Consider the following 25,558-nt stretch of genomic DNA (forward strand, 5'->3'; position numbering starts at 1 on the left):
ACTCCTTTTCTTTTTGCGAATACAGACTAACACGGCTGTTCCTCTGAAACCTATTTTAAATATGACATCTCATCAAAGAAATAGAGCTTGTATTAAAAATACAAGACCTAGTAAATAGTGCTTTAAAAAAAGGAGGAAAAACCCACTTACCCGTGGTTACTCTAAAAGAAGAACAGCGAAGGTGTGGTGAAAACTTTACATTTGTTTATAAAAGATTCAAAAAATAGGTGGAAGAATGTACAACAGTACTCCATCTGCTTTGTAAGTACTTTGTTGTACGCAGTGCTGTATACAATGTTGTTGTAGCTATGTTGGTCCCAGGATATTAGAGAAATAAGTTGGATGAGCTACTATATTTTATTGGACCAGCTCTCAACAACAGAAGTTGATCCAATAAAAGATATTACCTCACCCACCTTGTGTGTCTTGTAAGTACATTGTGTGTTTTCACTAAGGAATTTCAAAGGCAGAGTTCCTGTAAGTTCTCTCTTGTCTCCTATGTTCTCTCATGTATTTGTAAGGAAAGATAATTTCTAAAAAAACCACAAACTAGAGAATCAGTGGTATGCTGCTAAAACATAGTTATACATCTTTCACCAGGACCTGCTAGCTTTGTTTCTACCACAGAAGGGTGTTTGGATGGCGTTGCCGGCTGGATACAACGGAGCTGCCTTATCTCAACCGCAATGGGGGGGGGGGGGGGGGGGGGGTAAAAAAAAAAAGGTCTTGCTGCTGATAGGGGCATCCCAAACGAGGACTCTTATCCTTTGATTTTCCACTTAATGAGGTTGCATGTTCGTAAGCAGAGTAATGCCCAAGCAATTACATACTTAACTTTGCTCACAGAAATAGTCTCTGACATTTGTTTGAAGAACTGGAGCTATAACGGCTGCTACTCTGGATCTTCAGGCAGACAGCAAACAAGAATGTGATGGTGGCTTTAAAGAGGCCAGAAACAGAGGAACTTAACATGAAAGAACTGAATTTTGAGAAACTTGCCATTTGGGCCCCTTGATAAAACACCAGTCACAATTCTGGAAGGAAAGGAAGTTCCAGCATAGCCTGGAAGAAGCTGAGAAAGACAGGATCTACAGAGCAAAAAAGAAAACTTAAATAATAAATCACTGGAATCTACTATTAGGGCTGTTGTGCTTGTTAATAGAAGTACTTACACTTTTTATATAATTATTCTGCTGTTTCTTGTCTGGTCCTGACCTTCCCATTCTGAAACTGAAAATTTGCCTGTATGTAGACAGAAGGATTGGCATATACCCAACTCACCCACCATATACTGTCAAAGAGGAGGCATCTAATTTACAGTAGTCAGGTTGAAAACCTGGGCATTATTTTTTACCGTGTTCTTTCTACGGAAAGTTATTTGTCCAACATGGTATAAATTTGATTTTCCAGATGTGCAACTTGCACAGGCTGCCCCCTTTTATCTCATGATAGTCTTGCACAATTAACTTGTTACTGTAATTTCCTCTTAGCAGGGTTTCTGTTCTTGCAGCTAGTACAGAATGCAGTAGCAATAGCTGCTCACAGGAATGAACAGTCATGATCATCACATTATGATTGCTTTATGTTCTTTACATTGGTTGATCTGAGGCTGGTTCTTTTGGTTTTCAAAGCCCTGAAAAACACAGGGCCCCAGTTATATTCAAGACCTCCTCCTGTAGCCTTACCATGATGATTACACATGCTCTAACAGTATCCACCGTCTGGGTGTTGACCCACTGAGCCTGGTATCAGCAGGTGACTGTAGTTTCGGCTGTGGTAGCTCCTAGGGTATGGAACTAGGGTTACCATATGTCCGTATTTTCCCAGACATGTTCCCCTTTTTAGTTCTTAAGGGGAGGAATTTTTAAATATCTAAAAACGTCCGGGAAAATAGGTACATATGGTAACCATAGATGGGAGCTGCCGGAGCCGCGGAGCGGGGCTTGCAGGTGCCGGCAGCACGCAGAGAGTCCTCCGCCCCACCCCCACACCTTACCCTAAGAGCCAGAGGGAACTGCCAGGGGATCAGGTGGGGAGTCCCGGCAGTGCTCACCTGGGGCAGCTCCCAGGAAGTATCCGGCAAGTCCCTCTGGGTCCTAGGGTAAGGTCGGGTCGGAGGGCTCTCTGCACGCTGCCAGTGCCTGCAAGTCCCGCTCCACGGCTTCGGCAGCTCCCACTGGCACTTCTCCCGGCCAATGGGAGTCAAGGAGCTCGCACTTTTGGTGGGCACAGCATATGGAGACCCCTCTGCTGCCCCTGATCCTAGGAGCCAGAGGGACAATGAAGTCACACAAATGAGGGTCATTCTTGTCAGTTGCCAGCTTGTGCAGATCAAGGAGTGACTGGTTCACATTCTCTTCCAGGTGCAAGACACACTCCATTGCTGTCAACCCATTCTCCCAATGTGGTAGGCGAGCATGGGGTGGTGGTGAAGAGGCGAGTAGCAAGAGAGGCAGTGGCTGGCTGACGGGCAAGGAGGTAAGTGGCGGGCGGGGAAGGTGAAGAGGCGAGCGGCAGGCAGGGAGGGTGAGGAGGCAGGCGGCGGGCTAGCGGCAGGTGGGAGGGTGAAAAGGCCAGCGGCAAGCTGCCGGGGGTTGAAGAGGCAAGTGGCAAGGCAGCCAGCGGCAAGGGAGCCAGCGGCAGGTGGGGGTGAGGAGGCAAGCGGCGAGCCAGCGGCAGGCGGGGGTTCTCGGGCGGGCATGGGGGTTTCTGGCAGGTGGGAGGAGGCAAGCAGTGGGTGGGGGACTGAGAAGGGATGCATCAAGCCAGCGGCAGGCCAGGGGTGAGGAGGGGTGCGGTGGCGGAGCCGAGCGGGGAGGAGGCGGGACCTGGGGCAGAGTGGGAGCGGGGGTGGACTGTGGGCAGGGCCAACAGCACCCCAATGTGGAGTGTCCTCTTTTTTGAATGTTCAAATATGGTAACCCTAATGGAACTCAATTACTACAGATATCTGCTGCAGCTCATCCCATTTCCCCTGCACAAGCACAAACACATTGAAACACATCTGGCAATATTTTTCCCCCAAAATATATTTTCAGAGGTAATCTTTATTGGTCCATCTGCACAGAAGTCACCATTAGAAAGTCAGCATTTCCCAGCAGACACTATAGCTACATGCAAACAAAGTGCTTTTTAAAATACATCTGAAAATATTAAATTTAACAGCTAATTGACTGTCTGACTATCCAGAGAATGTGGTGTCTGGGGTATTAGCATTTTTCTGTCATTTTGACTAAATCTGTATCTACCAGGAAACTAGTCCACTGGCATTTGATACCCACTTTTACAAAAACAATTGTCAGTTTTATTTAGGTGCTCAATTTAAACTAAGCCATACATGAGAGTTTCTGCACATATACTGGCCCACGCAGACTGCAGCTAGCTGCTTCTGCAAGCATTGTTTTTAATACTTTATAAACACACACAATCCTCTCTGTAAACAGAGCTCTCGAAGTGTGACTTATGGTACAATCCAGCTGTTTTCACAAGTGTTCAAAACACAGAAATATATGTCTCTATATATTTACATTTATTGCTTAGAAATAGGATTTAGAGTTCATTAGCGTCTAAAAAAAATTAAATTAAGGGTAAAAAAGAGACGAAGTGATAAATCTTGGCAGCAGTCTCTCAGAAGAAACTTTAGGTCTTATGAAATTACTTTCTCTTCAAAAGTGCCAGATACAAATGGTTACAATGATTCTATTTTGGAATCAATGTGCAGTCATGTGGTTGCTTGGGCTTTTTTGTTTTGTTTTTATTTTTTGCTTTATTAGAATCAAGTTTCAAATGGCCACACGAGCAATTATCATAGATATCAAGGCCCAACCAAGGACACTGCCAGTCAGTTAAAAAAGAAACATCACTCTTAGAATTCATTTATCAGGTTTCTGGATGCTAGGAAGTTCTTGTGGGGTGATGGCTTCATTTTCCTAGTACTGCAGTAAGAAGCAGATTGGATCACACTCTTGTCCCTATAGCTGAGCAGCACTCAAGAGGGTCAGGAAAGGCTTATTGCCAACATTTTGCAAAAAGAGGCATCAGATTTTGGATGCCACCGTTTTTCAATTTTAAACACCCTGAGCCTGATTTTCAGAGGTAATGCGCACCACTAGCTCCCATGCAAACCAGTGAGTGCACAGCAATTTCTAAAAATCAGGCCTGTAGCATCTCAAGTTATGCACCCTCAAAATGAGGCCTTCAAAAATCAGAGGCTACTTCTGAAATTTTGTCTTTGGTGCACAGGAAGAGAAAAGAGAGAAACAGAAGGAAGGCCTGCTCGCATTCAAGACCCCATACTGAAAAAGATTTCAGAGCATGGCAGTAGTATTTTGTTGTTGATTGTCAAATACTTACACTGCACAGAAGAAAAAGTCATTTAATTTGAATAATGGCAATAACTGAAAGTATTCATTTCCCTCTTACCCTCAGGATAGGAACTCTTTGATTAACATGCAAAATTGACAGGGAAAAGGAGCTAGCATTCACTTGTTTCTTTTCCTCAGAAGTTTAACTACATTCAAGTTGGTCATTAGGGAGTAATAAAACACCAATGGCCTGTGTTGCAATGTTTCTTTGTAACTAACCAATTTCAGGAAATTATTAGTAAGGGATTAGGAGGTTGCACACCAGCTAAACCAGGAATCATGTCTGTGACAGAAGTGAGGTACCTAACCAGAAGGTACTTCGCGGACACCTCATTTGATGAGGACTGGAAGTTAAAATAAGCACAATGGAGAATAATACAAGGCAATATTCTGCAAGATTACTACTAGACTGCAGCCCTTCTACCTTGTACACAGCATGCTTCATTGCTGAATGTTAGTGAAAGATTTCAAATTCTGTGAGGAGTTGGAAATTCAAGGTTTGAAAGGGAGAATGCACACCGACTTCCAGTTCCCCTCCAAGACTTGAAAAACCAGGACAAATCTCTGTGTGGCAGACATGGAAGATTAAAGCGGAAGTTGAAGCACAAAAACTTAAAAGATAAAAGTCATCATCATTTTGGTAATTAACATTACTAGCAAAGTAGAATTAGGGCAAAAGTTTCAAGTTTAAGACCCCTTTTTATTCCATCCCCTCAAGGGAGGTAGAGTATTTATGTAAAAAGGCCATCACTTTAGCGTGGTTTACTGATAACACTAAAATCCTTTTCTCTTGCAGATGGCTTTCAACACCCTGACCTCCTCTTCACATTTGATCTCACTTTCAACACATACCATTTTCTCTATCTCATAACGCATCCAGTTTCACTCAGCCACCTTGCAGGGACGAGAATGTTTTTTTTCCACCAACATAAATCAAAATGTTTTTTAAAATGAAAACAGAAAAAGACTACCCCACAGCAAAAAGGATAAGAAGTCAAGGATCTCAATGAACAGCCTAAAAGATCATCTTACATTAGAGTGACCACGACTGTTGTCTGTTATTAAGGTATTTTCAACTCCTATATTAAAGAATAGTTTTCTCTGCCAGTTCAGCAATACTCTGTATACCTTTTAGCTGCAAGGAGCTACATCCACAGGTGAAAAGCCTCAGAACCAGTCACCCCTAAATGCTGTCCCACCTGTTAACCTGCACTTTGTTATTTGCCTACCATGAATGATGAAAGTACAGCCTCAAATGGAAAAGAATATTAATATAATTAAAAATGCAGCTCATTTGGAGGACAGAAGTTAGTCATACTTTTACATTATATTGCATTTTCTATAGATAGATATAATTAGACTTTCACACATTTGATTCAGTAAGTTCCATTATATATTCTTTTTTCAGGTAAGAGATAGAGAGATAATTTATATCTAACCAGGAATTTTATAGACTAGATACATAGACATAAGAAAGCACACTAAATACTATGGAAGTAAATAACTGCTGAACTTATTTAACTCCATGCTTCACTGATGTAATCAGAAGTCCGGAAAAGAAATCTGTTGGTTGTTTCCTTATCCCTTGTTTTGAATTCATGAGAAAGGCCCTCATATGGCAAAAGTACATATGAATAATTGGCAAAAGTGAGTTATTCCATTTACTTCATTAACTTCAGTGGGACTCCTCACATGATGATTAAAGTCATTCATGGCCATAAGTGTTTACACTTCCCGTAGTAAACAACTCTCTCTTCCATGTGATTCAAATTGATCATTGTACCTTGCAAACTCACATAAAAATTGCAATACATAGATATTTAGGTTTGTAATGTGTAGCTATGGACTAGAGCTACTATGGCTTTACTGGTATTTTGTCTCTGACAAATTTCATTCTTTACTTTTTTTAAAAAAGCTACATACTGGTGCACAGACATACAGTATACTCAGTAGTGAATCTGATGCTGCTGTCATTTAAAATCAATAGGGAAACTCCCACTGGCTATAGTAAAGGCAAGAGAATGCCTAGCATAAATTACTGGGGAAAAATAGATAAATATACTTTTAAGAAATATATTTATTACAGAATTTGAGTTTTCCCAAGCAATTAACATGCTGGCAACTGCAGGTGAAAAGTAACTAGTATTATTAGGAATATTGGCTACACATAGCATACAACAGATAATGTCTTCTCTGAAGTGCAGTGTTATTTGGATCGTGGTAGTGCCCTAAGTCCCCCATGAGGATCAGGGATTGTTCTAGGTGCCATACAAATATGGAAGATGTCCCGATTTGTTTACAAATCCATCTATTTTCAACATATTCCACAGGTATTTTCCAGAGGTGCAAGAGACGACAAAAAAAATCAATGTGTTCCTCATCATTCCAGGCATGATTGATTGTTTATATTAAAGACACACTCAATTTTTATATGTACCACGGTATATCCCTGAGTATCCTAGAAAATTAACTAATAAGTATCCATAATCAGTTTTCTAAGACAGTTGGGAGATGTGATCTAGCATACAGGAATAGGACTGAATCCCAAATGGTACACTATCCTTTCCTTTCAATGAAAAAATAAATTAACACTAAATTTTAGTATAAGAACATCAGGGAAAGTGCATTAGTCTATGTATAAGAAGTAGAACAAAAATAAACACATATTCTATATGAAAAATAAATTACACACACCCATACACACACACCCCAACTGCCATTAAAAAAACCAACAGTATTTTCCAACAGTTATCACCTAGAATTTGAATAGGATAGACCAGTGATAATAGTTTGGAATGTACTTGCAAATGTTGACCATTGTATAGACATAGAATACCATTATTATGATATACTAAAATTGCATATTTTCCATATTTTACTTATGGAAGTATGTTTTAGGATATCTTTAGTATCCTTCTAAGCTACCTCTAATAAAGTCTAAAACACTTCCCCCTCTACCTACCCCCAATATTCACTAATAGTAACTATCAAATATTCAGTATTTTTCTGTCTAGATCATTCTAAATCAATGAATTTTGTTAGTTTTAAGAAACTACATAAAAACAGACACTTATATAAATAGTAAGCATTAAGATAAAACACAAAGATTCTGAAAAGCAAAACAAAAGGGAAAAAAACAAATAAACCATTCAAGTATATTCAAATATTATTGAATGTTATCTCAGTAACTAGATCTAATTCTAAAACAATTACAGCAAATAAACATTCAAAACACACATAGACAGAAGGAAAATACTTAGAATATACCACACAAAAATGGACGGTAACCACAAATTTAAGTACTTGTAAATAATGTGTCAAAGGCCTCCTGCCAGAAACAACAAAAACTATGTTGTTTACTGTTGTTCATAAGGAAGTAAAATCATCTCTCTATTGGGAAAAATGTAAACCAGAAAGACTAGGACCACAAACATTATTATAAATGTATGTGCAATCTGATACATAATCGCTAAATTAGGTTTATACAAGGGCAGCACGCTGCTTCAAAGATTCTGAAATAGATATTCATAATGTTAGTTTTATGGAGGTCTCTTTTCACAGCCTTCTCCCTGCATTGGAAAAAAAGGCTTTTGACACAGTTGAGTGGCAACAACCTTAGTGTACCAAAAAAAACCCATAATTGTTTCATTAGCTACTGTCAATATACTGTGTAAGTACACAAGTATTCTTGTGATATATCTTGACTAATGAGACAATTCAAAGAATTCTAAGTTATATAAAATTGTCATTGATGAAGTAAGAGTGTAATTTAAGGACTTCAATGTGGAGAAGGCTTGAAATGTCTTCATATCAACAATACAAAAAATCATCTGAAATCTGCATCCCCCAAGCAAGGGAAAAAACTTGTAGGGAAAGGCTCCAGATCCAGCTGGATGAGTAACTACCTCAAAAAGATTATTGGAGTAAGCAGAGAACCTATAAGGAATTCGGGGGGTGGGGAGGCTTGATCAGTAAAGAAAGATACATTTTCTAACCTCCATGTTGTAGGAATAACGTGAGAATTGTTGAAAGTCAAACTGAATTAGCTCTTGCCAAGGAAATTAAAATAAATACCAAGAGGTTATTTAGTTCTATAAATAAAAAGAGAATAAAGAAGGATGAGGTTAGGTTGCTACATAGTGTGGATGGGAAGGAGATGAAAGATAATCTAGGTATGGGCCCAGAACTAAATGAATATTTTGCCTCATTTTTCAATAACTATGATAATATGGAACCTGTGCATGAAGGCAGTATGGCTAATAGAAATGAGTGCAAGGACAACCATTTAGGGTCTAACAATAAGAATTTTTCCTACAAGCTGTGGGCTCATCAGTTGGAAGCAAAAAAGGAGGAGAGAGACCTGGGTGGGTGGGTTGATCACAGAATGACTATGCGACACCGATGGGACATGGCTGCAAAAAAAGAAAATGCGATCCTAGGATGTATAGGTCAAGAAATTTCCAGTAGAGATTGAAAAGTATTAAATGACATTGTACGTGATGCTGGTACGACCTCATTTTGAATACTGCGTACAATTCAAAAAAGATTGATTTTAAGAAATTATGTTCAAGAAAGATTAATTTAAACTGGTAAAAGTGCAGAGAAGAGCTGCTAGAATGATTTTATGAGAGGAGATTGAAAAGCTGGGCTTCTTTAGTCTAGCAAAAAAAAAAAAGGTGGAGAGGAGATATGAATGCTCTCAATAAATGCATTAGGGGGTAAATAACAGTGAGGATGAAGAGCTAAAGGATAAGGATAGCACAGGAACAAATGGATATAAACTAGCCAGGAACAAAGTCAGGATAGAAATTTAGAAGGTTTCTACCCTTCAGAGGGGTGTGTTTCTGGGTGTGTCTCTCAATAGGAGCTGTGGGAGCAAATAACTAAAATAGTTTTAAAAGAGAGAGACGGACAAATCTGGGAGTGTGATTATATGACGGAGTTGCTTGTGATGGTAGGGGGAAGGGCTCAGAAGCCCTGCAGCTCATTTCCACTTTATGTCATATGTCCCTAAAAGCTCATGCTTCATAGTTTCAGCTGGCCACTTGCAGGGGTGAAGAAGGGATTTCTCTTTCCCCCAATGTGTTCTGGGGTTTTCTGTTTGTTTGACCCCACCCCAAAGTATCAGAGATAGCCATGACTGGCAATGAGACACTGGACAGAGTGGATCAGGACTCTGAGGTGGCACCTAGCATTCTCTCTTTCAGGTGTTAGACTGGCTGGCTTTTGCTCACATACTCAAGGTCAAACTGATCCCCATATCTGGGGGTCAGGGGAGAATTTTCCCCCAGGTCACATTGGCAGTGACCTTGGGGCTTTTTTGCCTTCCTGTGCTCCATGTGGGTACAGGGCACTTGACAAGATTATCTGGAAATATCTCTTAGTCATTTCCAAGGAATTGCAGGGGCCCCAAGCACTGGTGTACTTCGGTCCCTCCCATTCTCAACCTGTGGCACAAAATATCCTTGTCTCATGCAGGTTATAATACTTTGGTTTCATTTCAGTTGTTGGGTGGTGTTGATGGCCTGTGGTATACAGGACGTCAGTCTAGATGATCTAGTGGTCCCTTCTAGCCTTAAATTCTATGACTCTAAAATATGCTTGTTTGTCTACTGACAGAGACAACTTGATTGAAAAGACTCTGGATTATTCTCATTTTAAATAACTGCCTACTTGGTGGTTTATAAAGTTAATAAAACAGATTTCTTATCATTACTATTCTCTAAACACCCAGGATGAGTTAGAGGCCAATAAGACCCCAAGACTCACTACTCTGGCAATCACAGTGTCAATTTCCTCACTTGAGATGTCAGTCAATGCCTTGTCTAGCTCTTCAAAAGAATTTTCTTCTTCCTACCATCATGTAGGACAATCCTTTCAGGGCTCAGTTTAAACTACTTGTTTTTCATCATTGTCCTTTTCTCTTGCAGGCATTGTGGCATCAAATAAAGTTAATTACCACCGTTATGATGACAATGAAGCCTGTGGCACCTCACAAGAGGTCTAATGTAAATATTGAAAAGGAAAATGGACAGTATTGATCGGTGGGGCACTCTGTGGGGGAGGGATAGCTCAGTGATTTGAACATTAGCCTGCTAAACCCAGGGTTGTGATTTCAATCCTTGAGGGGGCCATTTAGGGATCTGGAGCAAAAATTGGGGATTGGTCCAGCTTTGAGCGGGGGGTTGGACTAGATAACCTCCTGAGGTCCCTTCCAACCCTGATATTCTATGATTCTATATGTGAGGACTCTTGGGGATGTGGAAATTGCCCATCACTACTCCAAGCCCTGTTTGAGAGGAATGATTGAAGCCATTACAGCTAGCTCTTGTAATCTAGTCAGCAACATTTTGTAATCAACTGTATTGAAAATTGCAGTGAGATTGAATAGCCACATTCCAATCTGAAACTCGATTGTGGAGGGCTCAGGGTGTTTGTATACTCTCAGATTTTCGATACTCATCATCTTGATTAATTTGTCAAGGGACTGAAGGTTGGAAACAGGATCAGCAGAATCTGGAGCACCTGTGAGCATTATATGTTGATGAACAAGGTGAACCATGGCATGTTGGCAGGTTATCTTCTTTGAAGGCAATATTGATAATTTCAGTTAAACCCAGGCACTTTTCATTTGTTGTCATTAGCCAAGAGACAGGCAAATATCTTCCTCATAAGGCAAGAGCTGCAGAGTTTCTTGGTATAAAAAACCCCCTATTTTTAACCCATATGGCCCACAGAATATTGGTCTTGATATTTGTCACTGACCCAGAATTACATATTTCTCAGTTTCAGGTTAGTGCCCTTTCAGGGGACCATTTATGGGTCACAGGGAGAAGGAAAAATATCTTTGACTAGCTGCTTTTAAAAAGAAAGTGTGAAACTCCTCAGAGTTGAAATATAAATAGACTTGGAATTATTAGAATTTTATTGGTAATTGTTGATTTCTCCATACACACACTGATGAAAAAAATATTTCCATCAATAATCATTGAAATGTACACACAGGCAAAGAAAGAAAAATGTTGCTTAAGAACTTGTCATAGATTGACTTAAGATATTCACTTCTTATATTTTGAAATGTGTTTGAACAGTTGAAAAATTTTAATTTTTTGAATCTCAATTTACTGTCACTAAGTGGTCTGACTCCACTGTTGTCTGACACTGCCTAATTTTCCACAACTGTGAAAATTTCAAATGATTAAAACATTTTAAAAATGCTTATATGCTGAAATTATGGGGAAAAAATTGAATTCTGCCAAGCCTAAATATTAATTGTTCTCTCAGAGATGGATTAACGCAGTGTCGGGCAAACTACAGCCCGCGGGCCGAATCTGGAGTTTAGACGGAACTTTTCTTTTTTTCAAAGGAACAAAATGAGTAATTGAGAGACCTAGAGACATTCCAATAATTATTTGCAAGTCATAATGTTTATTAAAAACAAATGTAGCATAGATGTTTCTGAAGTTACACAAGAAACTGATAAGTAGCAACATGACATTTAGCACATTTAAACATTTAAAGAAAGCAGCTGAAATACTAAGCGAGGATGCTTACAGTACTATCCTTTTAGAATATCATGTGTTCAATTAAACAAACAGTTGTATTTATATGAACACTCCTGAGAGCCAAAACAGTTATATTGTGATTAGTCCAAGCACGTCAGAGTTCAGAAGGAAAACTGCAGTTCAATTTTTTTTCTTCTAGAACAGTACATGAGGCTACCATAGCTCTATAACTGCCCCTATCATGAAGGAAAACAGTTGTCTCTTCACCCAGAAAAGAATAAAAATAAAATAGAGAATATTAAGAACAAATTAGTATTATGATAAAGGAAACTGAAATATTAAAAGTGAATTTTAATTTGTCACCCATAATGAAACTTTGGGAAAAATAATAGTTAGATGAGACTTTCATTAAAAGGAAGAAATTTAGTCAAGATGCCTATAAAACATAATCCACGCCCTTGAATTTGGACTGCAAACCCATCACTTAAACATCTAGTAAATGACCCAATTTGTTGACATGGCCCTGTAGCTTTTTATAGCCTTTCCATAAAGAAGTTATTACATCCATTCCCTTTATTTTGTTTTAGAGTGTTTGAATGAGCCCCAGAACCACAAGCAAGTTAAGCAGGCCCTCCTCAAATGGAAGTGGCCTCCTATAATTCACCACTACCGGTGAAATACTCAGACCAATGTTTGTAGATTGGAAACACCATACATTAACACACACCCCAAGAGAATTTCCTGTGCCTTTTGTCTTTCTAAATGCTTGGCTGTTGTATAAAATGAGGGCCGCTTTCCATTCAAGTAACAGAGAGAGACACCTCCAGTAAGACTTGCATCTCTCAGTACCTTGAGAAAAATGTAAATTTCTCAGTGCCGGGGGTGGGAGGGGAATGAGAAATTCAACTCTAATCAGTTATTTTATTTTGGGAACATTATAAAATGCATAGCTGGACAACTGAATACTAACTGAACTTCTTGTTAAAGACTATTAAGGTGACAAGAGTATTTTTCCGGCTGCAGTAGTATTACCTGTTACTTCATGAATCTGCACCTCTATTAGCAAACCCATTTTTCCTACTGACAGGTTTCAGAATAACAGCTGTGTTAGTCTGTATTCGCAAAAAGAAAAGGAGTACTTGTGGCACCTTAGAGACTAACCAATTTATTTGAGCATAAGCTTTCGTGAGCTACAGCTCACTTCATCGGATGCACGAAGTGAGCTGTGGCTCACAAAAGCTTATGCTCAAATAAATTGGTTAGTCTCTAAGGTGCCACAAGTACTCCTTTTCATTTTTCCTACTGCCTTTGTTTTGAAAAACAGCAGCAGAGAATAGCAGCACTGGATCGATCCAAGCAGATGTAATGCACGCTTGGAGGGTGAGAAAACCTGGATTTGTGCTGGAAATGGCCCACCTGATGATCACTTTAGATAAGCTATTACCAGCAGGACAGTGGGGTGGGAGGAGGTATTTTTTCATATTCTCTGTGTATAAATAAAGCCTGCTGCAGTTTCCACGGCATGCATCCGATGAAGTGAGCTGTAGCTCACGAAAGCTCATGCTCAAATAAATTGGTTAGTCTCTAAGGTGCCACAAGTACTCCTTTTCTTTTTGCAAAAAACCTCTGTTAGTGCAATTCACGCCTCACAAAAAACACTCCCTAGTATTTTACATCTGGGCTCTTTTCCTCAGTAGAAACATACAACTTTACTGATATGTACCAAACTGAATAACAGTTTGAAGATGTGAAATATTGGGAACTACATTAAGGACATCACTCGTATATCTTTTATATCCTAAAGCTGTTTTGAAGCAGAGTTATCAGATTACACAGCTAATGCATAACTAAATGCACCACCTAACCTCCTGCCTCTCTTCCTTTTTACGTCATTTATTATCAATTCATATCAAGACTATGTGGTAAGAACCAAAGTAAAATAATGTTAACACAGTTTTTGATGAACATAAGCAGCTATGGATCTTTTTTTCAAATAAGTTTGTTATTTTACACTAACATACTGATTTCAATGAATTTAAGCCGGTCTTCGTATACTGGCTCTTGATAACAATGTTTCAAAAATACAAAGTAAGGACGATGATAATGGAGTTTAACACTGTCTTGTCAATCATTACAGATGATTCCAGAATTTTGATAAAGGTTTTGATGCCCACCCACACTAGGGTTGCCAACTTTCTACTCGCATAAAACCAAACACCCTTGTGCCGTCCTCTGTCCCTCCTCCAAAGCCCCGAACCTGACCCCTTCTCCGAGGCCCCGCCCCTGCTCACTCCATCCCCCCTCCCTCTGTTGCTTGCTCTCCCCACCCTCATTCACTCACTCACTCATTTTCACCAGGCTGGCTCAGGGGGTTGGGGTGCAGGAGGGGGTGAGGGCTCAGGCTTGGGGTGCAGGCTCCAGGCCAGAAATTAGGAGTTCAGGGTGCGGGAGGGGGCTCCGGGCTGAGGCAGTAAGTTGGGATGTGAGAAGGGATGAGGGCTCTGGCTGGAGGTGCGGGCTCTGGGGTGGGGACAGGGTGAGGGGTGTGGGGTGCAGGAGGGGGTTGGGAGTGGAGCTGCGGGGTTTGAAATATTGGAGGGGGCTCCAGGCTGAGGCAGGGGGTTAGGGTGTGGGAGGGGGGTACAGGGGCTGGGCTGGGGGTGCAGGTTCCAGGGTGGGGCCAGAAATTAAGGGTTCAGGGTGCAGGAGAGGGCTCCGGGCTGGGGCAGGGGGTTGGGGTGTTTGGACCGGGGGGGGAGGTGAGAGCTCTGGCTGGGAATGCAGACTCTGGTGTGGGGCCAGAGATGAGGGATTTAGGGTGCAGGAGGGGGCTCCGGGCTGGGCCTGAGGAGTTTGGAGTGTAGGAAGGGGCTCCGGGCTAGGGCAGGGGGTTGGGTTCAGAAGGCAGTGAGGGATGCAGGCTACAGGCAGTGCTTACCTTTGGCAGCTCCCGGAAACAGCGGCATGTCCCCCTTCTGGCTCCTACACGGAGGCGTGACCACGCGGCTGTGTGCACTGCCCCATCTGCAGGCGCTGCCCCCGCTTCTCCCACTGGCCATGGCTCCCAGAGTCCCCTGGCTGCCCCTACATCTAGGAGCCAGAGAGGGGACATGCCACTACTTCCAGAAGCTGTGCGGAGCCACGACGGGCAGGGAGCCTGCCTTAGCCTTGCTGCACCACCAACCAGACTTTTAACTGCCTGATCAGCGGTGCTGACTGGAGCTGCCAGCGTCTCTTTTCAACCAGGTGTCCCTCTTTGTCCATTCAAAAACTGGACACCTGGCAACCCTAACCCTCACTCTCCTTTTTAACAGTTTGAAACTGATAATAAGGAATGCATAACGATAGCTACACTGGGAGAAATATGATCTAGCAGACACAGCACTGAACTTTGAGTCAGGAGACTTCCCAGCTATGCCACTAACCTGCTGTGTGACTGCAAGGAAATACATTTTCTGCCATTTCCCCATCTGTCTTGTCTATTTAGATTGTAAGCTCTTTGGGACAGGGAAAATCTCTCACTGTGTGTTCAACACCTAGCATAATGAAGGCCTACGCCTTCTGGCACCCTAAGCACTACTTTAAAACAAGTAATCATGTCTTCTCTCTTATGCCTCACTAGTCCATGAGGAACGTTAGTGCCTTCCAACTTTGCCTGTCTTCTGCTGCAGTCTTAGCTTCTTACCAAGTCATTCTGATAGCTTACAATTCTGCTTCTATTGTACATCTCCATATTCTCCTTGGTCTACTTCATCACCTCTTGCCGTTGGCGTTCCAGTCCAATGCCTGTCTTATTATGGTACTTTCCTCCATGTGTGTCCTAGCCATCTCCATTTTTATTCCATAATTTCCTTTCCTGTTGGTTTCTGTTTCATCCTCCATCAGAGCTCTTCATTGGTGAATTTTTCTGAATTTTTTTATTGAGGATTTGTCGAAGACAGCTGTTTATGAAAACTTGGAGTTTAGATAGTAAAATCTTAATAAGTCTCCAAGTCACCGTACAGGAAGACCAACTTTACAATGGTGTTAAATATTTCACGTTTATCTTGGAGGGCAAGATTTCTATTTATCCAGATCGGCTTTAAGGTTACAAAAGCCTGTTTAGCTTTTGCTATTCTGGCTTTAATGTCTTCACCTGTACCACCTGTTGTATTTACAAAGCTGACAAGATATATGAAATATCGGACCTCTTCTGTATCAGTCCCAGAAAGTGGTCTTGGTGTTTTTTGTTGTGTGTTGATTCTCATGCTTTTAGTTTTCTTTAATGGTACGTAAGCCTGGAGATCATATCTCTGTGGGTATTGGATAGCAAGCTGATGTCATCTGCAAAGTCAAGGTCCTCTAACTTCTCTGTGAAAGTCCATTGTATGCCTCTTGGCTATTCTATAATTTCTCTCATTACCCAATCCACAACCAATAAGATCATGGGTGACATCAGACATCTTTGTCTGACACCTGCAGTAACCTTGAATGGCTTAGTCAGCTCGCCATTATGTATAACTTCCCATTTCATATTTTCATGGAAGCTCTGAATGCTGTTCACAAATTTCTGAGGGATTCCATAGTGGTGTAGCAACTTCTGTAAAACTGACCTTTCCACTATATCAAAGACTTTTTTGGAAATCTATAAAATTCATATAAAAGAGTGACTGCCAGGGAGAGGAATAGCTCAGTGGCTTGAGCATTGGCCTGCTAAACCCAGGGTTGTGAATTCAATCCTTGAGGGGGCCCTTTAGGGATCTGGGGCTAAAATTGGGGATTAGTCCTTCTTTGAGCAGGGGGTTGGACCAGATGACCTCCAGAGGTCCCTTCCAACCCTGAGAGTCTATGAGATTTGTTTGACCAACAGTCCTATGATGACAGGATTATCATTACTACTTGATCTATACATGATTTCACCTGTCTGACCCCTGCCAGTTCTCATCATCACCTTTATTCTATCTAGAAAAAATCTGTGTAAATATCTTACTTGGGAGAGACAGCAATTGAATGCCCCTCATGTTTTTCACTGACTGAAGTCTTCTTTCTTTGGCAGCTTCATTATATAACCCTTTCCCCACTCATTTGTTTGTTTGTTTTTTCCCTTCTTCCATTATGTTTTGTAAGAGGTCTGTCAAACTGTCTACTGTATTCTTTGAGTCCACCTTAAAATCCCCCATGGGAATGTTATCCAGACTTGGTGCCTTTCCACATTTTAACCGATTGCTCTCTCTAGTTCTACTCTGGTGATAGATTCAAAAATAAAAACATATTAAGAAAAATCCAGGAAGAATTTCAAGGGTGGAAGTATCTGGGGTTTTTGCAGAGGAAACAGGATAAGACTTGAAAGATCTTCTCACCTTGCTTTTAATCATATTTTCAGTAAATGTTTACACTTCATTCATGAAAATTAATTAATAAGAGCCAAATTGCCATAGAAAAAAGATAATGTTTTAAGGACTCCTTCTTTGCATCTCTTCCACTATTAGTACAATGAGAGAATTTGACTGTATGAAAAATAACTTTTGAACACTACCTTATTTCTATCAGAGTTGAAATGTGACAAGGTGCAGGGATACTACATGGTCCCCAGTAAATGAGAGGTTCACTCAGATTCTTTTACCCTCCCACGAATAAGTGGAAAGGCTATAAAAAGGATGAACTAAGACTATGTCTTCACTGCAGAGTTAACTCCGCTGCAGTTAGCCTAGTTCAAGTAAGAGCAGCCACACTGGCAAATAACACTCAAGCTGTACAGATGGATTGTATTAGCAGCTAATGAGTTTCTACTATCTCAAGTGCAACTTATACCCACAGGGTATAGGTTAAAAAACCCACAGGGCAACAGTTGAGCTACAACCCTGAGCAAACTCTGCACTGAAGACAAGCCCTCAGAGACAGAAGGCCCGATACTCCACTGCCTTGCACAGTTGTTTACACCTGTGCAAGGGAATGTAAAATACCAAATAAGAATGACAATATTTTACACCACTTAGCATTCATTTGACACATTTGCAATAGAGTGGAGTATTAACCCACCAGCCCAGGAGGAGAACCTCTGGGCAAGTCAGCGCTCACTAACCTGATTCTAAGGACTGGGTTGACTCAGAGACTGAGGAAGTTTTTAACTGATATTTCCTTTTGCTCATATTACCTTGCTTGCTTTCTGTTCATAAAGATTTTCTCCAGTTTATGTTTTGTTTCGACTCAACCTCCCACCAATGTACAGAGATTAGCTATTTTTATAACATTATTTATCGGTTATTTGTAGTTACATCAGAGGACCCATTAATACAATAGGACTTGAACCCAGATAGCATGTTGTGGGAGCATGAGATTAACTGTATATAACCCCAGTGTAATATTGGCAATATGCTCTCTCTGCAAAGGGATCAAAAGACAGGTGCATACTGCAGCTGACACAAATGTGGACCAAGAATGCATAAATCTTCTGGACTCTGAAAACTTAAAATAGTATCCCACAAGTTTCTCAAGAATGTGAAAATTATACTGCAGCTTTGTGCTGATAAAACATTACGAGGTTTCATCTACATGGTGTTCCCAAATATTTCAGATTCAAATAAAAGCTGCACAAGTCTTCCGAACAAGGAGTAACAGGTCTGAGTCAACCACAGTGTGCAAATCATTTACTAGCTCCAAAGCAATCAGGTACATATAAATTTATTTAAGTGCTTATTAAACATTCACATATGGGAATGTTACTTCTGTTATTGTTCTGCAGTACAATTCCTTTACAAAGCTATGTACTCTGCTGAAAGTTACTTGTCTACTGGGACATCCTCCAAAGTGCTCACCCACCATGAGGTCCATTTTGCATGACATCCATTTTGTGACTGAGGTGAAAATAGCTCTTTTTTACATACAAAAAGCCATAAAGAGGTGGAGCAACAGCCTAAATTCCACTCAAATAAGCTAATCTTGTGAAAAGGAGAGCAGACTGCAACAGTTAGGAATTGCCAGACAGGTCTAATGACTACATGAAAAACGTTGCTATAAAGCAATACCACTGCTGCAGGCAGCAAAGCACAACTTTGCTACTACATGTCGGCTGGAATAATAATTAGAACCAAAAGGTTAGGATTAAATCCTAACCATGTAGATGACTTTATCTACAGAGTTCAACATGAGACCTCCACTAGAATGGCTCTCATGGGCTCAAGGTATACATTCTGTTTCCCTCTCTGATATGAAAGGACTGCATGAGGTGCAAAAAAAAAAAAAAAAAACCCACACAGTTTAAATACTAATTTGTGGTTCAAGTTCTGTAAATCTATTAGAAAACAATAACTGCAAGAAATCAGATTTTAAGCAAACTGCATTCAATATTCAAGTCTAGATATGTAACAAATGTAGACAAAAGGCAGGAGTGCACAGAAATGGAAACATGTAGGGAACTTTCCACACTACTAAAACAAACTTTACGTAACAGAGAGGAGAAGCTGAAATAAAGAAAGGTTACAAGTAGTACTATAAATAGTAGTGGTATTAATGTTAACAGTAAACTTCAAAGCCAATGATGAGTCTTAAAATGTTCTTGCAGTTATTTACTACACGTGATTACGTGTTTGAAGATTTGTTAAAACTTTTCCAATTTGCCACATAATCCCTCGTTTAAAACTTTAAAAAGGGTGTTGTACAACCCTTAACTCTTTCCATAAAAGGGTTTTAAAAGTTTCACACCAAACCCACATTTTGAACTAAACAGAAACAGATTAAACTTCAGAAGTTTTTCATGTCTACTTTTCCTTTTAGATAAATAATTCCGAACATGTGACATCTATTTGCCAATGAAAAAAAACTGCACCACCCAGCATTAGTCAGCAGATTTTCTTCCTATTTGTCAGACCAGTTATAGCTGATAGCAGAACATTTAGATCTGGCTGTTTTGAAATGCATTGTTTTATTGTGAGTAGTTTTTTTCTCTAAATATTCCATTTAAATTCAGTTTATTCTTGAAATCATGACTTTCTGAGTCTTGCAGGATTTGGATTGGGGATGTATAAAATGCACAGGCTTCTACAGGACTACTTAGAGGATTGAGTTAAGTGAACTCAATCCTCCAAGGAAAATCCAGCACCAACCCCTGACCATACTACAGTCAATTACCTTCCCCTACACAGCCTCAATCTCTCTTTGAAGATATGTGGTGTAAGAAGTGGGCAACCAATGCTTTGGTTTGAGTTATTGTGGGGAAATGTGGGAGGCCAGCCATGGGAAGGAGATTCAATGAATACTGGCTCTTCAGCTGTACATTGAAACTCCACCCATGTTCATGGAGCTTTTTGCAGGCCACAGCCTGGAGGTTTCTGGGTGTATCAACCTCCAGTAGACTTCAGATTTGTTGCAAATAATTCAGACAGCTTTACTAAAAGTGCTGTCACTCTCCATTCCGGAATTCTTTATGAACTACACTTTTTACCATCATTTAACAAATTGTTACAGGAACTAGATCACTAAATCATAAGCAGAGGCTCCGTTGATGAGACAATAACTTGTAGAAAATCAACAGATATACTGGTGCACTACCTGTGATTGCTGTTATTCATGCTCGAAACTTGATTCCATGTGAATTAATATTTCTAACCAGTTGATTTTGGTTGTGTGTTGATTCATCTCAAGCCTTTGTCTCCTGAAGTTCTACAGTAGTTTATTTTTTAAATGCAGATTACAGATAAACTATTTTGTCATACATGGCATCTGATAATAGGTTTTCCTGTCATCTCACACAAAGAAGTATTTTGTAATATTCTTGTACGTATACCCTGATTTCTATCGTTTAATAGAATTGCTTTACAAAACTTATCTTGTCCCACAACAGCCAAAAATATGGCTAGAGAACCTACATTCTCCGGTCACTGCTATATTGTGGCCAAATTTGCTGAGAGATCAATAAACAAATCTCCTTTGTGGTAAACGAGTTGCACTCACTTCTGCCAGTGGTGAATTTGACCCATCCAACTTATCAAATGTTGAAACTATAGCACCATGAATGGGGGAATGAAAGACAAAAGGAGAGGTTCAGAAGTGGCAGGATGAAAGGAGTAACAGGAAAAGAGAGATGGGGAGGGGTAATAGGAGGGAAAAAATGCAATGAATGTAATAAAATCTTATGCAAGGGAGATTGGGAACTTCTCAAAAGAGTAATTGAATCTCAGAATTTTTTCTTGGACCCTGTTTTGGTATGGGTACAAAGATGGTAATGAATGTATTTTAGAGAGCTATGATAGAAACTTACAAAGCTTTGTAAACTTGCCAACCCATTCAAGCAGAACCCTCTTGGTCAAAATTACACAGAAATGTGGAAACAATTCATCCATATAAATAGCAGCCTCCACCAAGTATAGCACATACTCCAATCTCATGCCTACCAAATGATCACTCACTTTTGAGCCTCCAAATGTAACAACTTATTAATCTTTAGTTTTGTAATTCAACTGAGTAAAGATATTCCAGAATTAAATAATTTTAAGACTGCTTAATGCCAAGCAGAGTTTACAAATAAACCTTCAAGAAACTTAAACTGATTATACCAGAGGGCTGACAAAAGCAAGTATGTAGTTTTAAGTGGTTTCATGTAGAACTATATTGGCCCCACAGCACCCATCATGTTGAATTCCTGGCAGATGGCAGTAAAATACTGATTTCTGATGAGAATTTCTACCTTTTAATTGTGTACAAAAATTCAGACTAGGAAACCAGTATCTAAAATGTAATTCCTAATATGCAATATAACAAGAGAACACCTTACATTCCGCCCCCCCCCCAAAAAAAAAACTACATTGAGTCACACTGTACAGTTACATCTTCAAGTTAACGGTTTGGACTCTTGACAAAAAGGACCTGATCCTGCAAATACTTATATACATGCTTAACTTTATTCAAGCAATAAGTTATTAACTAACTCCCAGAGCAGTTTGAACCAATAATAGCTACTCTAGCATGCAGTCAGTACGATTTTAATTTGTTTTGTAGTACAATTGTTTGGCTAGATATCAATTTAGCAATTAGGAGTCGGAACTTTTTATTTCTAGGATGAAGGAGATAAGGGTTTCTCCCTCCCAGCCATCCTCCCCCCCCCACTTTTTTCTTCTAACCAAAACATTGTATATAAAGCTTTGGCATGTGAACAGCAACATCTCCTAGCCAACTACATGGAGTTTTAACCTGCCTCTAGCTAAAAGCTATACACTCTTTAGATTGCTATAGAGTTAAAAAAAATCACTCTAATTAAATCAAGTTAAAACTGGTCTGACCAACGTTACTGATCCCACAAATAATTAAAGTGTGTCAGAAAAATTAAGTATTGGTTTTAGTTTTAGCTAAACTTTTACATTAGACTAAGTGCAACAGTTAAGAGCTGGAAATGAAAGCATAGGTCAACAACTATTCAGATAGCTATACTATATGAACTATATTTAATATATTAAGAGTAACATTTTTGGAACTCTTTTCTCTTTCTTCTGGTTTTGTAATTGTTACAAGACTGTGATGTAGTTACTGTACCTCACAAAGTGAAAAACTGGATCATTAGCCACCTGAAGCTTGACCTCAGGCAGCTGCATTACCAGTGTATGAACAGTGCCTAAGTTGTGCTGTCAGATATAACTGTTTATATTATCCATAAATATTTATTTTATAGCAATTCTACCTCTCTCCTGTGTTGCAGTTTCACTTTTCAGACTTTTTTATTGTACAACTAGGCAATAAGGCCTTAGTGTCTATTTAAGACCCTGTTGCACTGTCATATAACAAATCTCTTGTGGAAGGCTGACAACCTGTTATGTCTCTCACGTGAACTTTGTCTGCGTTGAGAAAGCAATGGTAATTCAAACACTTCACTATGCTCCTTGTATACACCACATAAATAAAAGAGTAAAGCATATTTTCATTACATTTGCCCTGAATCCACTTTGTCTCTAGCTGGCTTCCTAAAACCTCCATCAGTCAGATGAATTGGGAGGATGGGAGATATTTCATTCTCACACAACATAGATATTTTCCTGTACTGAGGACAAAGGTTAGCCTGATTAATTTTCCTGTCAGGTTTCTGACTCTTTTGATCACTTTCCCCTAGCCCTTTGCAGTTGCTCTGATTAGAGACTGATCCCTGTGCTGCTCTTTGATCAGTAGCCCAGGCAGTCTGCAGGTGCCATATGTCATCACATTAGCAAACAGCAGCAATATTAATCTCTTCTGCTAAATTTGGTAACACCACACATTCTATTAACTCACATAATGCCTGTAACAGGCCACTTAGTTCTTTATTTGTTTTGTATTAAAAGATGCAGCACATAATACTTATATCAAGAGAGTCAAGTTCAAGATGACAGTTTTTGCTGAACTGAGCAAGTCTTTAAATTTGCATTTTTGTTATATTTCATTTATAACCTACTAAAACTTTGGGAGTATTCTGCTTGCACCTTTATGTTGGTTTGTCTAGGAGAAACAACAGTCTAGCTAACAGACAAACTGCTAAGATTTTCCCCCTTGTATATTGGCATACATCACTGGAAAACAGGGTGTTTAATAGCCTAATTGTAGACATTCTGCATAAATAGTGTGGTTTCATGTGGTACATAACATTTCTGTTTTTAAAGTAGTGTTTAAAATGACTTCATAATAGTAGATCAAGAGAAAAGGCCCTTAAAAATCTGAATAATGTAAATCATATGGAGTTCAGAGGCTAAGCAAATTACACACCCTGAAGCTGCCATTGCTGTATGAAAGGAGCCTTTCTCCAGCTCTGAGCAATCCCCGCCCAAGGGAACTTGCATCTGAGAGTTTTCTAAACATTTCAGGTACACTTGAAAGCTGAAAGTAATTCTCATTTCCTATGCAGGAATAGCTGGTTTCCAGCACATACAAAATAGTGCCCATTCACCAACCGACACAAAAACACCCTACCAGAGAAGGAAGGATTAGGGCACAAAGGTGTGGTTAGAAAAACAAAAAGAAAGAAAAGAAACATTTTAAACCACCACCCACAAAATAAAGTCTCCAAACAGGCTGTGAGCTTCCTTCTTTGCTATCTTCTGGCTAGTTAATTGGTGCCCTTTTACCTCCCCTGCTTCAGTTAACGAGGCTGACAAGTTTCCTGGAGTAACAAACACACAGCGAAGACAGACCTGCCAAGTCTCATTCATTTTGGCTTCGATCTTAAAGGCTCACTTGGGCGACGTAAGATTTTTTTTTCCCCTCCCGCAGTGAGTTTCAATGAGATATTTACAGCCTCGCTCAGGACTGCCTGCACGGTGTGTTGTGCATTGTGAAGTTACGCTCTGTTGAGAGAGCCACAGGTTCGAGACAGCCCGGCGTCCGAAGTTGCAGAGTTAATGCACCCTCCCCTCCTTCCCCAGCCTGGCTGGGAACACTGTCCGTGCCTTACCATTTTGCTCCTTGGCGCTGGAGAACTGCAGCTTGACGCTCAGATTGGACTCCGCTTGGGCTCCATGTCTCTGGCTGGCCAGGGCAGATGTCAGCAGGAGGAAGGCGAAGAGGAGCATTTGGCTGACCGGGGGAAGTTATCACACACACCAGGCACGTTCAGATCGCCGGCAAGTCCCGAGTCTCTTTCACCACCACCAGGCGATGGCTGCGCCGCTGGGGAGAAAGCAGCCCTGAGCCCGCTCTGGCAGCGCAGAAGTGCAGGGTAGTTTCCACATAATCCCATCCAAAACTTTGTCCTAGCGCCTTTCTCCGTGTCTGGGGGGGGGGGGCGCTAAAGGATCAAAGCAAAAGCTGGACCCACACCAGCTTCGCAAGGGCTCAGCAATCCGCGCGGGGCAGGCGAAGGCGCCCAGCGCACACTGGGGCCAAGGGCGGAGGGGACGAGAGGACTCGCCGCCGCCTCGGAGCGGCACCTGTCAGCTCCACAAGCAAAACAGCAGGAACGGCGCGGGGAGGGGGCGGAGAGCAAGGCGAGCTCCCTGAGAAACCCCTTCTTCGCCCTCTGCGAGACAGCCGCGCTGCCAGCCGGGCAGCGTCCCTCAGCCCCTCCGCAGGGCTCCGCTCCCCGCTCCTTCGCGTGTCTCTGCCCTGCCCCCCGGCGGCCCGGCCTCAGGGGAGGGGGTGGGAGCGCGAACAAAGTGCCCGTCCCAGCGCACGCAGCCGGGGCAGGCTGCTGCTGCTGCTGCTGCTCCGCTCTCCCCCGCCAGCGGCTGCACGCAGCCCGAGCCCGGCACCTGGTTTGAGTTTGACGCGACAGCGGTTCGCGTTAAAAGACTACCTCCGCCGCCCGGAGCCCCCAGCAAGCCGGCCCGGCTCCCCTCCCCCAGGAGCCTGCCCCTACTCCCCGCGGTCCCCCTCCTCCCTGCTGTCTCACCTTCCCCCGCCCCCTCTGCGCGGATCCCCCTTCTCCTCCTGCCCCGCACCCCGCAATTCCTCTGCCCGGGGCCGCCCGGCTGAACCGCCCTGGCCCAGGGCTCCCGCCCGGCGGAGGTTACCCCTAGCGTCGCCGGGAGGGGCGCGCAGGAAGCCGGAGTGGCCAGCCCAGGCGGGGGCTGCTAGGGGTGGGGGGAGCTTGCCGCTGCGCAGGGCAGCCGGGAAGGGGGGGAAGCGGAGCTGCTGCTGCCGCCCGCCGCCGCCGGCTCGCGCTCTCTGCCTTTGGCCTCCAGCTGGCGACCCAACAGGTGCTAGAGCAGAGCGCGGCGCAGCCGGGCTCGGGCTGAGCTCGGCCCGCTCCGGGCACAG

At 41.5% G+C, this 25,558-nt stretch overlaps 1 protein-coding gene across 1 annotated transcript in view; it reads right to left on the reverse strand.

Moving 5' to 3' along the window:
- Positions 1-25,133, reverse strand: part of PDGFC (platelet derived growth factor C) — a 249,535-nt gene extending 224,402 nt beyond the window's left edge. The window contains exon 1 of the mRNA XM_073341444.2: positions 24,255-25,133. Coding sequence (XP_073197545.1) covers positions 24,255-24,372 — 118 coding nt within the window. The 5' untranslated portion in view covers positions 24,373-25,133. The remainder of the gene's footprint in view (positions 1-24,254) is intronic.
- Positions 25,134-25,558: the final 425 nt, after the last annotated feature.

This window comes from Lepidochelys kempii, chromosome 4, assembly GCF_965140285.1.
Source record: "Lepidochelys kempii isolate rLepKem1 chromosome 4, rLepKem1.hap1, whole genome shotgun sequence".
Lineage (NCBI taxonomy): Eukaryota > Metazoa > Chordata > Testudines > Cheloniidae > Lepidochelys > Lepidochelys kempii.